The sequence below is a fragment of the Loxodonta africana genome, chromosome 8 (assembly GCF_030014295.1).
Source record: "Loxodonta africana isolate mLoxAfr1 chromosome 8, mLoxAfr1.hap2, whole genome shotgun sequence".
NCBI lineage: Eukaryota > Metazoa > Chordata > Mammalia > Proboscidea > Elephantidae > Loxodonta > Loxodonta africana.
The window spans coordinates 10,893,753-10,911,652 of record NC_087349.1 but is presented as its reverse complement, the minus strand read 5'-3'; the positions used below and the strand labels follow the sequence as shown (position 1 = coordinate 10,911,652).

Here is a 17,900-nt window from a genome sequence, read left to right as displayed (position 1 = left end):
TCGCCATGAGTCAGAAAAAACTTGATGGCACCTAACAACAACAACAAACCCTCTGTCATCAAACCCTCCTCCCACCCCTGACCCCTGGTAGTCACAGATCAGTTCTCCATCCCTATAGTTCTGCCTTCTCCAGGACTGGTGTACTGTATTTTTCTTCTTTTTTTTTTTTTTTGCATGCTTTTTAATAGTGCCTAACTGAATCTGTGAAGCTCTAATTTTACCTGATTCACATTCTAGGGTTCAGCCAAGGATTGCATTAAAAAAAAAAAGGAGTTCCAGCAATGAAAGCTACATGCACCCACTTCCCTGGGGCTTCAAAGCAGCACGCGGTACTCACGCTCGGCAATCTGCAGCGCGGGGTACCCCAGGTAGAAACTGAACTCCACGACACTCAGGTTCCGGAGCAGCTCGCTTATTTCAGACCCGTTCAGAAATCCTTGCGAGGTCTTAACAGCAAAGATGATAGTCACTGGGCCCCGCCGGAGAGCCAGCCTTGAAGACCCCACGGTAATATTCAAGATCTGAAAGACAAAAGTCAGAATGAGCTTCTAAAAGCAATGAAAACGTTCAGCTAAAAACCTGTTACTTCTCCCTCACGATTTCTATCACTAATTTTTTTTTTTTTTTTAGAAAGAGGTAAAGCTTTAAAAGGGTGAATAACTGGCTTTACAACCTGGTTTCCTTTTTTAATATTTTAAATTGATTGAAATTATTTTTCGCATTCAGAAATGAATGAAGCACATGTATATACAGCCCCTCCCCCCCGAAATAACAATAAGCTGGACAAAAGGCAGTAAACCCACAACAGCAGTAAGAATGGAAGGAAATCAGAGAGTCTGTCAAATTTGTGCAAGATGGAGAGAGAATGGGATTATGCTGATATAAACCAGAACTGATGGAAGCGAGACCCAAAACATACACCGGCAAAGACCGCAGCAGAACTGAAAGCCATTCTCCCAGGGGGCACCCAGAGAGTTCCCATGGTGGAAATCAGTCAGAACTGAGACAAAAGTGGGCTACAGAGCCGTAATCGGGATAATTAATTAAAGGATTGTCTACCAAAGAGCTGAGTCAATTGCCCCCACCCCTTTCTTTTCTAACTGCCACACCCAGGCCCACACAGAGGCGCTAGCAGCCACCACAGCTTGGCCCAGGGTAACCTGATGAGTGGCTCTCTGAAGACGGTGAGCTCCTGCCTGAGAGGGGCCTAATGTGTATTCAGCCCGTAAGCATGAAGCTGGGCAGAGTAAGATAACTATGGTGCTCACAACAGACAAAGAAAAAGGAAAAAAAGAATGAGCAGCTTGGCCTAGAAAAATACACCAACGTGTTCTATCCCCAGAGTAAAAACCTCCTTATTCTGACATTGGTTAGGGGGAGATCCCAGTCTGCCTATCTCTGACCATGCACCAAATTGAGAGAGAAGCCTGCCACCCACATACTCTGCCCATATACCCCGTGCTCCAATCAGTTCTCCCAGCAGGAGAGTGGACTGTGTAGGAACAGACCCCACAGCTGAAGGGAAATGCCAGACAAGCTGCCATAATCAACAACCTGGTCCATAACTACAACCAACCAGTCAAGAGTCTCCAGACAGTTACAGAAAACTAACAGCACAAAAGAGAAGGACCATGAGCAACACAGAGGATGATGAGCACAGAAAAAACAAAAATAACTTAGGAAACGGAAGGCAATTTATTAAACACTCTAATTAATGTCCTCAGAGCATGGCCTCTATGAAACAAGGAAAGGCTACAGTCAAAACAGAGCAAAGAACAATTCAAAAAAAGATTGCTAAAAAAAAAGTTAAACAAATGCTAAAAAACATAAGGGACACAGCTGAAGGCTAAATTAATGACTTGGAGGAACAAGTGTAGAAAGTATGTGAAAACAGAAAATAAAAAAAGACAGATGGAAACTATGAGGAAAAAAAAAGAAATATGGATGAATGAATCCAAGAGGGCCAAAATCTGCTTAGCAGGAATTACGGAAGAGAGAACATAGAAAATAAAAAGTATCAAAGACATTTAAAAACTAAAGCAATTTCCATAATACATATAAAGCCTGTCCTTTGATTAGTAGCTATAGTCTTGTTTTTAGAGTGAGGCACTATATTCCATAATATTCCATAATTTGAAAACTCTACTGTGTAGTTAGACATTTCCGTGTTGGATATTTAAGTTGATACCGTTCTTTTTGGAACATTTTTGAATTTTCTGCATATGGTCATCTCTTTCAGCTCACTGTATCCAACTCCCTCCGCAGTCTTCAAATACCAGCGGCCCATTCACACTATGTAGACTCTATGCCATGGAAAGAGACCAACCCTGACCCACATGAACACAGTTCCCTTCACTGGAGGGAATAAGTAAGAGCTAAGCGTGTCTCAGGTGAAGCAGGATGGAACGATTTCCTTGTTAAAAGGATGCAGCTTTGTTCTCCGCACTCGGGGACATTCTCACCTGCACCGTGAGGTTATAGGTGCCTGGGTGGTGCTTCCTCACTTCCGACAGCGCGGCCATCAGGCCTTTCTCGATATGCTGGGTGAAGTTGCAGAAGCCGGTGTCCACGCTCTGAGGCACGAACTGAAGTACTGAAAAGAAGGAGAATCCATGAACTGGGCATTTCCTTAGGATTAAGGAAAGAAGAGAGGGAAAAATAGGGTCTAACTCAACTAATTCACCCACAGCAGGGTATTCAGTGACGTGACGTTGTATTTACATGTATCCCATCATGTGAACATAGGAAGCCAAGTTTGCACCAACGGAATATACATATGCAGTGTGAAAAAAGTTGCCATCGCATTGACCCTGACTCATAGTAACCCCCACGCGTGTCCGAGTAGAACTGTGCTCCATAGGGTTTTCAATGACTGTGATCCTTAGAAAGTAGATCTCCAGACCTTTCTTCCAAGATGCCTCTGGGTGGACTCAAGCCTGCAACCTGCAACCTTTTGGTGAGCAGCCAAACACATTAATCATTTGTACCACCCGGGACTGACTCCATGCAACGTGAAAAACCAAAAAACCAAACCCATTGCTGTTGAGTCGATTCCAACCCATAGCGACCTTAGGACAGAGTAGAACTGCCCCATAAAGTTTCCAAGGACTGTCTGGTGGATTCAAACTGGCGACCTTTTGGTTAGCAGCGATAGCTCTTAACCACTATGCCACCAGGGTGACTTATATTATTTTAAAATGTGCAACACGCCTAAGATAACAATCTGAGCATCAAAAGATGCAACTAATGAAACATTATAAATATATATAAAATCACTAGTTCATAATGATATTAAGAAGCCATTAGGGGCTGGGGGAAGGAGGACATGGGGTTAAAAAAAAAAAAAAATTGCTTAAGGGGGACTGATTCTCTGTTTTGATGAAAACGTTTTGGAGATGAACAGTGGTGATGGAAGCACAACGCAGTGAGGGTAATTAATGTCGCTAAATTGTACACATAAAAATGCTTAAAATGGCAAACTTTTTATTACATATATTGTACCACAACAAAACTTAAAAAAAAAAAAAAGGACTTCATTAGTTATCATTAGAGGTTGCTAGGACATCAGTTTATTACCCTGAAAATTGATACATCAAAGGAAAGAAGCAAGCATTTATTCTGCCTTCCTGTATGAGCTGTATTCCATGGTAACCAAATACTTGATTAAAAAGAAAAAAAAATTCTCTTTTATACAAGAATTTCAGCTAATAAATGCAGAAAGAATGACGTTGTTGTTCGTGTTGTGTGCCAATGAGTCGATTTCAACTCATAGCAACCCCACGTAACAGAGTAGAACTGCCCCATAGGGTTTTCTAGGCTGTCATCTTTGTGGGGCATCAGGATTGGAGGAAGACTCCTTGACAACCTGAATTATGCAGATGACACAACTTTGCTTGCTGAAAGTGAAGAGGACTTGAAGCACTTACTGATGAAAGTCAAAGACCACAGCCTTCACTATGGATTACACCTCAACATAAAGAAAACAAAAATCCTCACAACTGGACCAATAAACAACATCATGATAAACAGAGAAATGATTGAGGTTGTCAAAGATTTCATTTTACTTGGATCCACAATCAACAGCCATGGAAGCGGCAGTCAGGAAATCAAAAGACACATTGCATAGGGCACATCCGCTGCAAAAGACCTCTTTAAAGTGTTGAAAAGCAAAGACGTCACCTCAAAGACTAAAGTGTGCCTGACCCAAGCCATGGTGTTTTCAATCGCTTCATATGCATGCAAAAGCTGGACAAAGAACAAGGGAGACTGAAGAAGAACTGACACCTTTGGTATTGACAAAGAATACTGAATATACCATGGACTGACAAAAGAACAAACAAATCTTTCTTGGAAGAAGTACAGACAGAACGCTCCTTAGAAGCAAGGATGGTGAGACTACCTCTCACATATTATGGACATGTTGTCAGGAGGGATCAGTCCCTGGAAAAAGACATCGTGCTTGGTAACGTAGAGGGTCAGCGAAAAAGAGGCAGATCCTCAACAAGATGGATTGACACAGTGGTTGCAACAATGTGCTCAAGCCTAACAACAACTGTGAGGATGGCGCAGGACCAGGCAGTGTTTTGTTCTGTTGTACACAGCGTTGCTATGAGTTGGAACCGACTCGACGGGACCAAACAACAACATTTTGGGGAGCAGATTGCCCAGTCTTTCTACCTTGGAACCACTAGGTGGATTTAAACTGCCAGCCTTTCTAGATTTGAACCACCAACCTTGTGGTTAGCAGCCAATTGCTTAACCATTGCACCGCCAAGGCTCCTTGAAAGAATGATTAAAAAAAAAAAAATTGCCGTCGAGTGGATTCCAACTCATAGCAATCCTACAGGACAGAGTAGAACCATCCCATAGAATTTCCAAGGAGAAGCTGGTAAATTCAAACTGCTGACCTTTTGGTTAGCAGCTGAGCTCTTAACCACTGCGCCACCAGCGGTCCTGAAAGAATGATAGGATTAGCAAATCACCACTGTGTAACCAGCAATCATCATCAGATGCTAAACCCACAGACAAAGCATTGATGGAAAACTGTGGAATGGAGGGACAGGCTGAGACTGCATGGCGTCTTTTCAGCATCTGTCACAGTAGGACAACCACACCTACGTGCCTCCTGATGCAGTATACAGAACCACCCAGGAAGTATTCTTGCAAAAGCAAACAAACGCAAACAAAAACTGAACCTGCTGATCAAGCTCTGGATTGGGGAAGTTCAATAGGACTTTCTGCAATGAAGAAAATGTCCTAAATCTGGGAGCCACTAGTCACAGGTGACTTCTGAGCACTTGAAATGTGGCCAGTATGACTGTGGGACTGAATTTTAAATTTTATTTTATTTCAATTAATTTTAAACTTAAAGAGCCACATGTGGCTGATGAGTACCTCACTGGCCAGTGCAGCTCTGGCTTCAATTATCAGTGTGCAGGGACTACAAGGGAGAGAGGAACAGGCTAAACAGCACCACAAGGGAGCAATCAGCCAAACACAGATCGTATAGTTTTTCCTATAAATCAACGACATTCAAAAAGAAGGTGAGAGGATTGTTCCAGAATGCAAGGGACGTAGTGACATAAGAATGAAAAACAATATATGCAAACCAACCTAATTCTTTTTCCTGATTAGGGAAATCTAAATAAGGCAATCAAGGAAATTAGACGATATAAAAGAATCGCTGTTAATTCCACCAGATGTGATAATACTATGCAGATTTTAACATAAAAAACAAATTCGTGTCAGTTAGAGGTGAATTCTTCAGTGTTTACAGGTGAAATGGGGTGATGTCTGAGATTTGCTTTAGAACATTTTTTGTTACTGTTAAGTGCCGTTGAGTTGATTTTGACTCATAACGAACTCATATGACACATTCTAGCTTCCTCAAAAAAGCCTGTAGATAGACGAAACAAAATTGGTAAGAGGTTGATAACTTTTTAAGTTTAGTGATGAGTATATTTTGTCTTAATATGCTACTCTCTCTACTTTCATATATGTTTGAAAATATCCCTAATGAAAAGTCAAATATCCTTAAGGAATAATTGTTAATATCAGGGAGTGTGATAACTATATTGTGGATAGGTTTGTGTGTGTGTAAACACACGCACATACACACATGTATTATATTACATATATGTAAAAAAACAAACTAAACCCATTGCCATCGAGTCAATTCTGACTCATAACGATCCTACAGAACAGAGTAGAACTGCCCCACAGGGTTCCCAAGGAGCACCTGGGGGATTTGAACTGCCGACCTTTTGGTTAGCAGCTGTAGCACTTAACTACTACACCACCAGGGTTTCCTATATGTGTATACATACAAAAGACAAACAAACCCATTGCCATTGAGTCTATTCGGATGCATAGAGATCCTATAGGACAGAGTAGAACTGCCCCATAGGGTTTTCAAGAAGCAGCTGGTGGATTTGAACTGCTGACCTTTTGGTTAGCAGCCGTTGCACTTAACCACTGTGCCACCAGGTCTCCCTATATACATATATATAATTTAATAGTCCTTATTTTCTTTATTTTTTATCTTTTAGAGGCACCAGCTGAAATATTTATGGATGAAATATGATGGCTGAAATTTGCTTCAAAATATAGTAGCGCGTGTGTGCATGAAACAAGGTCGGCTAGGAGTTGATAGTTGTTGAAGCCGGATGATGGGTTTGCGGAGTTCATTATACTATTCTGTGTGCTTTTGTATATGTCTGAAATTTTCCACAGTTACATAGCTTGTTAAAAGTTAAGTAATAGGTTTTTTAAAAAAAAAAAACAAAAGTTTTTAAATCTATAAAAAATAAAATTCTATTTACCAGTCAAAACGACTATGTATTCTCACCTGTTTGGACTTGGAACCTGGAGTCGGGCACAGAGAAGGAAGGTTTTACAGACAGGATTAAAGGGGTCTGGTCGCGCACAAGCTTACTACTTATAAGCACGTTTATGACAGATATTGCCGTGTAAATGAAAGGGCCGGATGTCACCAGGAAAGTGAAGTCAGGGAATATCTCATAAACCTGTGAGGATAAAAATACAAAGGAAAATAATTACCATCAAGTTCGAGATGACCATAATTCAAACTTAAAAGATGCTGTATTGGGTAAAAATAAAAACTGCAGGTCATTTGCAATGAAGAACCAGTGCTCTATGGATAATCAGAATTTTTCTACACCTGCCAAGCTTTTCAAAAGCACAAAATTACACCACCCAGGGCAGCGAGAAAGAAGAAGAGTCAATGGTATGGGCTGAATGAGACATTACTCACACTGAGTTATGGAGAATTCAAGACATCCGTTATACTTAAAGGAGCCCTGGTGGCAAAGTGTTAAAGTGATAGACTCCTAACCTAAAGGTTGGTGGTTCGAAACCACCCGCGGCTCCGCAGGAGAAAAGATGTGGCTGTCTGCTTCCATGGAGACTCACAGCCTCGGAAACCCTATGAGTAGGAATCAACTTGACAGCAGTGGGTTTTGGTTTGGGTTATACTTAAACCGAATAGAAGGGCACATTCACGCTACAGTGTGGCTCTGTCCAACAGAAATATAATGGGAGCCACCTACGCAATTTTAAAGCTTCTAGTAGCCACACTAAAAAACATAAAAAGAAACAGGTAGAATTAATTTTAAATATATTTTGTTTAATTTGAAATATTGCTTCAACATGTAATCAGTGAAGAAAAGTTAATGAGATAATTTACATTCCTTTTTTCATACTTTGAAATCCAGTATGTATTTCAAACTCACAGAACACCCTTTTTGGATGGGCCACGTTTCACCTGCTCTGTAGCCCCACGTGGCTCACAGTGGCTCTCTGGGGGGCAGCGCAGGTCTACAGTGTGGCTTTCCTGAGATCACCAGGTAGAGGAGGTCCTAGTGAGGGATTCAGTATACAAGATATGAAGTCTACATCCACCTCACCAAATGTACAGAGAAATACATATGTACCACATTTTTTTCACAAATAACATGCCCACATAAATAACACACCCACACATATAATGCACAGAAATGATGAAATTAAGTAAAACAGTTTTGGCACAACATGTCTGTTATTTGCATAAAAATACACTTGTCATTTTTGGGTGCCGTCGAGTCGGTTCCCACTCATAGCGACCCTATGCACAACAGAACGAAACACTGCCCAGTCCTGCATCATCCTTACAATCGTTGTTATGCTTGAGCTCATTGTTGCAGCCACCGTGTCAATCCACCTCATTGAGGGTCTTCCTCTTTTCCGCTGACCCTGTACTCTGCCAAGCATGATGTCCTTCTCCAGGGACTGATCCCTCCTGACAACATGTCCAAAGTATGTAAGACGCAGTCTCGCCATCCTTGCTTCTAAGGAGCATTCTGGCTGTACTTCTTCTAAGACAGACTTGTTCGTTCTTTTGGCAGTCTGTGGTATATTCAATATTCTTCGCCAACACCACAGTTGAAAGGTGTCAATTCTTCTTTGGTCTTCCTTATTCGTTGTCCAGCTTTCACATGCATATGATATGACTGAAAATACCATGGCTTGGGTCAGGCGCACCTTAGTCTTCAAAGTGACACCTTTGCTCTTCAACACTTTGAAGAGGTCCTTTGCAGCAGATTTACCCAATGCAATGAGTTTTTTGATTTCTTGACTGCTGCTTCCATGAGTGTTGATTGTGGATCCAAGTAAAATGAAATCCTTGACAACTTCAGTCTTTTCTCCGTTTATCATGATGTTGCTCATTGGTCCAGTTGTGAGGATTTTTGTTTTCTCTATGTTGGGGTAAAATTTAATTTAACCTCTAATCCTTTCATGTAAATCAGGAGAAGCGAAATCGTCACCCCAAACTCTGCCACCTCTGGTCTTAGATCAACGGCAACAACAACAACAAAAAAACTGTTGCTGCGGCAGCCATTCCGACTCATGGCCACCCCAAACATTACAGAGAGCTGCTCCCTAGGGTTTTCATGGCTGTAATCTTTATGGAAGCAGATCGCCAGGACTTTCTAACATGGCATCACTGGGTGGGTTCGAACCACCAACCTTCAGGTTAGTAGCTGAGAGCAAACCACTTGCGCCACCCAGGCTCCGTGGGTCTTGGACCAGCCCCTTCTGTGTTCCAACTCCTTCAACACATCGTGGCTGGTGGACCACGGCTGGCCTCACTGAGTCAGGAAAGGCTTGCCTGATGAAGTGACATTTGAGCAGAAAAGGAATGAGCAGGTGTTAACCAGGAGAACGGATGTCAGGAAGAAAGAGAATGACTCAATGGCCATTCTAATTTAACCTGCACACAGCCCGGGCCTCCACGTCCCCCGTCGTATTAGACGCAGACTCCCGTGCCGCGGGACTCACCTTCAGCTCCACGGCCCGGTTGAAGTGGACGCGCAGCACCTCTTTGATGGACGTGATGATGTACTCCTGGACGGCTCTTCGGGCCAGCACTGCGATTCAAGCCAACCACAGTGCATTAGTTTCACTAGAAGAGCACAGTCATAGCACATCTGACCCTCAGGCAGCACCTTGGCTGGGCCAGTGTGTGCTAGTAGCATCCAGCACTATCTTGTAAAACAAGGTCCAGACTCAGAAAGGGCAGTTTAAGAATTAACTGCTGCTAGCTTTTTTGTTTTTAATAACCTACAGAAGACCAGCAGTGGAGATTTGAAGTTAGGAGGGAAACTTTACAGCAGCAGCCCAGCAGGCTAGGAGAGCCCTCAGCTCCCTATGCCTCAGGGATGAGGTCGGGAATTAGCTGAGACCCACCAGAGCTAAAGAGCAGCTAGCTGTCAGTTGCATCCAAGCCAATGCCGGGTCTTTTCCTGGCTTTACCCTGTTAGGGACTGAATTGTGCCCCCGACCAACCCCCCTAAAAAAAAAAGACACGCTGAAATTCTAACTCCTATACCATGTTTGGAAATAGGTCTTTGAAGGGTTATCATTACAGTGCCATGAGGCCACACTGGACTGGGGTGGGCCCTAATCCTGTATGACTGATGTCCTTATAAAAGAGGAGAGACACAGACAGGGAGGCAGAGGAAGGATGCCACGTGACACTGCAGCTGCAAGCCAAGGAACACCTGGAGCCACCAGGAGCTGGGAGAGAAGCCTGGGGCAGATTCTTCCTCAGAGCCTCGGAAGGAATCAACATGGCCGACACCCTGGTCTGGACTCTCAGAACTGTGAGATGATAAATTTCTGTTTTCATAAGCCCCTCAGTTCGTGTTTCTTTGTTACCGCAGCCCTAGGTAACTAATACAGCCCCTAATGACAAAACACGAGGCTTTAAAAACTCTAAGCAATAATAGTTTAAAAGACTTCAAGATGCTACTCAACAAAACTAGATTAACATCTTTCTCTAGAAAATAAGGTCTTCCACTTCCACTTTTCAAAGCAGTGAGTGACGGGTTTTCACCACTCATCTTGGGAAAGAAAAGACCTTCACAATTCTTATGTATTAAAATTCTGTCGGAAATAAAATATTCCTATTCTAGCTATGTTTAACTTTTTTTTTTTTTACACCTAAAAGTTCTATCAAAAAATGTGTACTAATCAATAAGTCTGTTTCTCCGTGTTTAATAAGTGTATCACCATTCCCCGGTCTTTTCCCTATTATTCTTGCTTTCCTCTGCCATAAATTTCTCATAATGCTGAATTAGAAAATGGTTTTGTTTGGTTTTCCATTTCCTCTTCTTAATTCTTAAAACTAATGCAATCATTCTGCATTCTTCATTCCTGAGAATGACCACAAAAGGGCTGTGTGTATTGATTTTGGGGTGACAAATTTCAGCAAGTAGGTGAATTTGAAAATAGAGAATCCATGAATAATGAGGACTGGCCGCATTCACTCACACAGAACTCGGCTTCAACCATTCTTATTATAGCCTGTCTTAGTCATCGAGTGCTGCTGTAACAGAAATTCCACAGGTAGATGGCTTTAACAAACAGGAATTTATTTCTTCACAGTAAAGTAGGCTAAAAGTCCAAATTCAGGGCTTCAGCTCCAGGGGAAGCCTTTCTCTGTCAGCTTTCTCATCAATCTTCCCCTGGGCTAGGAGCTTCTCCTCGCAGGGACCCCAGGTCCAAAGGATGCACTCTACTCCCAGCACTGCTTTCTTGGTGGTGTGAGGTACACTCCTCCCCCACCCCTCTGCTCACTTCATTCTTTTACATCTCAAGAGATTGTCTCAAGACACAATCCAATCTTGTAGACTAAGTCCTGCCTTACTAACACAACTGCCGCCCATCCTCCCTCATTAACATCATAGAGACAGGATCTATAACATATAGGAAAATCACATGATACGATACCAGGAATCATGGTTTAGCTAAATTGATACACATATTTTTGGGGTACATAATTCAATCCATGACACAGCCCCCAAGGAAACATGCAACATGGCCCGTTACCCATCCCCACTAGACCTGAGGCTCCTTGAAGGACAGGACCATGTCTTATTCATCTGCAGTCCTTTAAAGCTTCTAGAAGCACCTCTCACATACAAAGTACTCAATAATTATTTGTTTCATGAATTAACAAGAAGGTCCCCAGTTGGTGGTTGGTACAAATGGTTGTGCTCAATTACTAACCTAAGGGTTTTTGGGTGAGGGGCAAGGAGAGCAAAGGCTCAAGCTGCTCCAACATCTGAGGGTATAGCACCACCCTAGTGAGTGGAGGAGCCATGGTCCCCCCACGAGGAATGGAGAAAAAGACCAAGCATGGTTTTCTCTTTCTCCTTCCTCACCCCTTCTTTTCCTCCTTCCTCTCTTTTCCTCCCACTTTACTCTGATCCATCTTTCCTGCCATTTGTTTCTACTCCCCAGTCCCCACTTCGACCCAAACCAACACCCAAGGCAGCTACTCATCCATACTAGGTTGTATTTAAACATATACTAACAGGCCACAAGCTGTCATGGACAACAGAAGTCATTTCTCATGAAGAAGAGATGGATACGTTTACTAAACACGGAGAAACAGGCTTATTGATTAGTACACATTTTTTGGGTCAAGTGGGCCCCAGTCATGGGAAATTATCCTTGAAAAGAGTCTATCTTGTGGGCTGTGGCTAACATGGCTAAAGTAGCCCACAACTGCACAAAAAAACTCCTGCGTGGCTGACTAGTAACTCTGGCTGCAGATTGAGAGCAAGGTCAGAGCTGTGACCGAATCCAGACGCTACGTCGTCACTTCATTTTTCCTCCTCAGGAGTCAAGTGACATTTACAGGAATATGTAAGGAAAAAGCACCCCTCCTTTAAAGGAAAAGAGTAGCAAACGAATAAGAAATTGCAAGAGTTGCCCTTTTCGTTTGCTCAACTCATCATTTGAGCTAAACATGAAAGTCCCATTTCTTTTAACCATGCCGTCTGTGCACACACTGTAACAGGACACAGAGGCTACCAAGAACTTTTCAGGCTCGTTTTAATCTTTAATGCATTCTTATGGCTACTACTCACTGGTACATAACAGTCTGTGAGTGCTCCTTGTGAGCAGGCCCTGGGCTAGGTATTTTACATGCATTAATGCATTCAAATCTTTACAATAACCCAATGAAGTCAGTGTCACCATCATCCTTGTTTAATAAATGAGGAAACTGAGGCTTGGAGACACTAAATAACTGCCCGTAGAATTCATAGGAGGTAGGCAAAGGCAAAGAAATGAGGACCACCACCCAGGGATTGTCTGACTCCAAAGCCTATACTCCTATCCACTATGCTATACATCTCCTAAGCTTTTCATATGGGGAAAAACAAAAGCAGTTGTCATGGCGTCAGCTCTGATCCATGGCAACCCCACATGTGTCAGAGACAACTGTGCTCCATGGTGTTTTCAATGGCTGCGTTTTCAGAAGTACACTGCCAGGCCTTTTTTTCCCAAAGCACCTTTGGGTGGACTCGAACCGCCAACTTTTCGGTTAGCAGCCGAGCGTGTTAACCGTTTGTACTACCTAAGCACCCTAAAAGGATTGCCCCAACCAAGAGAAGTGACTTTAAGCAGGCGACCTTACCAGCTGTGATCAAATAGGCATCAGGAACTGTGATATCACACATATATGGTGGCTTGGTGGGGATCAGCGCTGGTGTGTCAACCACAGCATCGGGAGTGGTGGTGGTCCCCGGAGGAAGAGACAGCAGGGGAGGGGCAGTAGGGCCCTTGTGGGGATTCTGACTTGTAGTCTTGCTGCTCAGGGTGAGGGTGGGGTCTACAGTGTGAACAGTAGCAGCACTGGAATTAGATGTGCTGGGTTCAGTGGAGGTGTTCACTGGTAAATCTGTGGGTACGAAGGATGTGCCCACAAATATTGGCTCTGTGGGGAGAGATGAGGGGGTCGCCTCAGAAACAAATGAGGAAGCTGATGGCAGGTACACGTTTGTTACTGATATCGTCATGGTAGGAACGATGGTGGAAAAAGATGGCAAGACAGACACGGGGTGATCTGTAGCGCTAATGTCATCATTGTGAGGCGTGGGAGTCCAAAACAGAGACGACTCAGTGAACGTGGGTGGAGCATGAGAAGCAGTCAACGGTGATGTTAAGAGAGTCCCATCAATCGCAAGGTCAAAGATAGACTCAGAACTAGAGGGTGCCAGTGTGGTGACTGCAGACTCCTGGGAAATGAGTGAAAACTCAAGACAGGAGGTAGTTTCAGTGAAAGCTGAGGTAAAATGAGTGTCAGAATCTGTCGGCGAAACCGTTGATGCTTCAGAGAACTTAAAAGAATCAGACGGGAAACTCGACAGTGGTGGCATTTCAGAGTAACCAGGTAGAAAAGTGAATGTGTTTGAAAGAGGGTCTGAACTTGGCCAGAGCTGGGAAAATCCAAGGTGTGTGGAATTAGGGACAGAAAATGGAGGTGACTGCCAACTGACAGAGGCAGACGATGTAAATGCCTCCACCAACGTAGAAAACGCCTGAGAAACAAACATCGACAAATCACTCGACATCACAGATGTAGACGCCAGAACTTCTGAGGATGAAGATACCAAGCTGCTGAACTCCGGCGGAGGCGGCGAGAAAAAGCTGGATGGAAAATCCAAAACACTCTCAGTTCTGTGTTGGGAAAAACTGGGTGGTTCTTGGTCGGAGAAAAACGAAGATGCTACTGAAGGAACCAAACTATAGGGTGTGAAAAGGTTTGAGTCTGTGATAGCAAGTGACTGGGTGTTTTTATTTGCTGTGACGGAGAAAGATGAGTCAAGGAAAACACTGGCAAGGTCTGAGGAAAACACAGCTACTATGCTGGATGGCATGACTTCAGTTTCCACAACCGAGGAAACGCTGAAGGACGCAGTCTCGAGTGATACTTCGACAGACGGGTGGTCATGGGGAGGAGAAACGTGTGTGGACACAACACTACTCATGTCTGCCTCAGCTGAGGCACCAAGGCTCGGTTCTAGGATTTCCACAGATAGAGAAGAAAGTGAAACTACAGGTCTTAAGGGGAAAAGTGTATTAAATTCTTGAGGATTCTCCTCAAATTCGGAGAAGTCAGCTGTTGCTATGCTGCCCAGTGGAGTGAGGCTGCTCGCTTCCGATATGGTCAAACACAAAGTCTCGGGGCCATCCCCTGAGCCCACATCTTTCTCCAGGAAGCTTGAGGACGGAGCTTGCTGAGGTGAAGACAGACTGCAGGACACACACCACGCGTGCAGTTCGGGTGAAGGTGTGGGGCTCAGGACAGGCATGTCGACCACATCACTGGGGGTCACCGAGTTCCCAGGCAATTTGGACATTTCACTGGAGTTGGTAAGAAGAAAGCGTTGATCCGAAACATCAGCTGATGGAGTAGAAAAGGGTACAAATACAAAAGGGGCTGAAAACAAAGCAGAATCTGTGGGGCTGCTGAAAGCAAGGGCTGTGTTTACCACAGGTGTGGTCGGGTATACTGATGGAGATACGGTGCTTTTTAGACCTCGACTCAAAGCGGTGGCCACCTCAGCATAGACGTCTGTACTGGCTGTCAGGGCCTGCTCAGGGAGCTGCGTGGCCTCCCCCAGGGGGAGAGATGGCTGTTGAGTGAGGTCATAGCCTACTGTCTCAGGCACTGGAGACGGAAAACTCCAGGAAAGGTTTTCTGCATTCTTCACAACTGAAGCCACAATCTCGGGCAAAGTCCTGCTTGACTGGGGCCCAAACATGTCAGTGGGATAAAGCACCAAATTCCTGCTCAGGGTTGGACCCCAGCCCTCGGAAGTGGGGAAAGCTGACGCAGACAGGCGGGGACGATGGGGGGGTTCGGCATCTGTCTGGGGCGGCTGTGTGGCATGGTGCCAGGCGGATGCCACCTCTTGGTCGTGTAAAGAAATAAGGGGTAAGGACGGTGTCGGCACAGTCCCTGGCGCGTCTGTTGGCAGCCCGAGGGGGCTGACTGTGAGGTCCTGTGCAGAAGGCAGTGCCCGTGAAGTGGTCCAGTGGGCATCTGGCAAAAAGTTATCCATCTCGTCATCATCTGGGACCACCTCGTTGCTCCTCGCCGACACATAACTCACCACGAAGACACTGGGATCTGCTGAACTCTGGGCCACTTCTCCTTGATTAAAAAAGGTGCTATGAAAAGAGATGGTGGGCAGAGGTGATGCGACACGGGGAGAGCTGCTTCCCGGGGGCTCTACAGCAGGTTCTGTTAAGGCCACATGTGCGGTGCTGTGCGCTGTGCTGCTCCCCAGCATGGGCTCCATGGAGTGTGATGAGAGACTGTGCAGCTCCAGGGGAGGCTGGTCCACTGAGGAGACACAGGTGGTTAGTCACAACACAGCCAAAGTCCCACCAGTAGCACCCTGCTTCAGACATGAAACCTGCCCATTCCACACGTGGCCATTTACTGTAAACAGCCCCGGTTCACAGTCAGAAGTTAGTGTGACAGCTAGGTTTAAGCCAGAAATTACCAGAATCACCACTGGGACAATGTGTGCAGGTATTCATAAATTTGGGCCGCACCTTCACTTAAGCTTTTCAGTGGGTGTGTGTTTGTGTGTGAATATGTGTGTGGTGTGTATGTGTATATGTGATATGTATGTGTGTGGTTTGTATGTGTGTGGTGTGTGCGTGTGTGGTGTGCATGCATGTGGTATGTCTGTGGTATGTGTGGTATACATGTGTGTGGTGTGTCTGTGGGGTGTATGTGTGTCATGCGTGTGGTGTGTATGCGTAGTGCAGTGTGGATAGTGGGAAGTATTTGGTGTGTTTGTGATGTATGCGTGTTTGTGGGGGGCGTGTGGTGTGTATGTGTGTGGTGTGGATATATGGTGTTATGTGGTGTGCATGTGCGTAGTATGTGTGTGTTTGTGGTGTGTGTGTGATGTGTATATGTGGTGTATATGTGTGTTTGTGGTATGTATGTTTGTGGCATTGTGTGTATGTGTGTTGTGTGTGTGTATATGTGGTGCATGTGGTGTGTCCGTATACATGGTGTGCGTGTGTGTATGCGTGGTGTGTATGGTGTGTGGTGTGTGTGTATACATGGTGTGCATGTGTGTATACGTGGTGTGTATGGTGTGTGGTGTGTATGTATATGAGGTGTGTGGTCTGTGTGTATGTGAAGTGTGTGTGTATGTGTGGTATGTGTATATTTGTCGTGTGTGTATGTGTGGTGTGTGTACACACTGACATATATACTTTCTAACGGCTTACACTCATGTCCGCAGAACTGTGGAATACTGGAAAAGGAGGAGGCCTTAGCAGGCTGTCTCATCCACACTCTCATTTATCACAGGAGGAAAGAGGCTCAGAGGAGGTCAATAAATCAATGACAGGACCACTCGCTGGTAAGAGGGGAAGCTGGAACGAGAGCGTGGGCTGGCCTCGACCCTGAAGCCCACGCTCTTCCTTTTCAGTGATCAGAAGAGCTGTCCCTAAGAGAAACGCCCACAACAACGCTGACAGCATCACTCACTACCAGGGAAGGGTGCTCCCAGTTGCCCAGGTGTCTCCCAGACCCAGTGGACAAGGCCATGCACCAATGTGGGCCCCACACTAGCTCTGGGTCTGGCTTTCATCTCTCCCTGCCCCCCTCTCAAGCCTCCTCAACTATGGTCTGGACAAATGAGCGCCTGTATCTAAGTGCTCTTATTATTTACCTGTCACGTTCCAAGTTGGATAAAAGTAAACATGGTATTTATTACCACTGCAGTAAAGTAGCCACTATTCTTTTCTATAGTAAAGGTTGTTGGTGTTGTCGGGTGCCATCAAGTCGGTTCCGACTCATAGTGACCCCGTGTGACAGAGAAGAACTCCCTCGTAGGGTTTTCTTGGCTATAATCTTTATGGAAGCAGATCGCCAGGTCTTTCTTCCACAGAGCTGCTGGCTGGGTTCTAACCGCCAACCTTTCAGTTAGCTGACTGCTTAACCACTGCAGCACCAGGGCTTCTTATAGTAAAGGTTAAAGTGCTATATATTTAAGAAGTAATAAAATCACAATTCTGTCAAACTATACAGCATATAGAGCTGAGAGTTTTCCTAAGGACGAATCATTTTATGCGTCTGTTTAAAAACTCTGCTATGACATAATTTGTTTTTAAATATAAGATCTGAGAAAGGAGCAAGGTCTCTTTCTAAATGAATCAGAAACAGTCTGTAAATGAATCAGAAGACTGCAACGGATAAAACAGCCAAGAGAAGCATCAGCGAGTGACTATGATCCCAAGTATCTGATGCAAATTAGAATAAAACCCACTCTGCCTTCCAAGGACAGGAAACAGGGAAGGAAAGGTGATCAATGGAAAAAAACTCTCCTGTCTAGAAAATGTCCAGTCACAAGGACTTCCTGTTGAGAAATGGGAGGGGTACCAGGTAGAAATGCTTTTTTTTCCTTTTGGCCAAGCCTCAGGAGAGAGGAGCATGCTCTGATGAGACAGCAGCTAACATGCCACAGGGAATTATTTCTTTGCTTAATTCAGGAGGAGGCTGGAAAACCCCGTGAGTC

The 17,900-nt window shown here is 44.5% G+C and overlaps 1 protein-coding gene across 2 annotated transcripts in view; it reads right to left on the bottom strand.

Moving 5' to 3' along the window:
* KIAA1549 (KIAA1549 ortholog) overlaps positions 1-16,725 on the bottom strand; it is a 72,630-nt gene extending 55,905 nt beyond the window's left edge. The window contains exons 1-5 of one of the 2 annotated variants that reach the window (XM_010599776.3): positions 12,986-16,725; positions 9,337-9,425; positions 6,848-7,025; positions 2,463-2,593; positions 338-521 (exon numbers count right to left, since the gene is read on the bottom strand). In XM_010599776.3, the coding sequence (XP_010598078.1) occupies positions 338-521; positions 2,463-2,593; positions 6,848-7,025; positions 9,337-9,425; positions 12,986-15,656 (3,253 nt within the window). In that variant the 5' untranslated portion in view covers positions 15,657-16,725. The remainder of the gene's footprint in view (positions 1-337; positions 522-2,462; positions 2,594-6,847; positions 7,026-9,336; positions 9,426-12,985) is intronic. The other variant, XM_023539180.2, reaches the window with a different exon arrangement.
* Between the last annotated feature and the right edge of the window lie 1,175 nt (positions 16,726-17,900).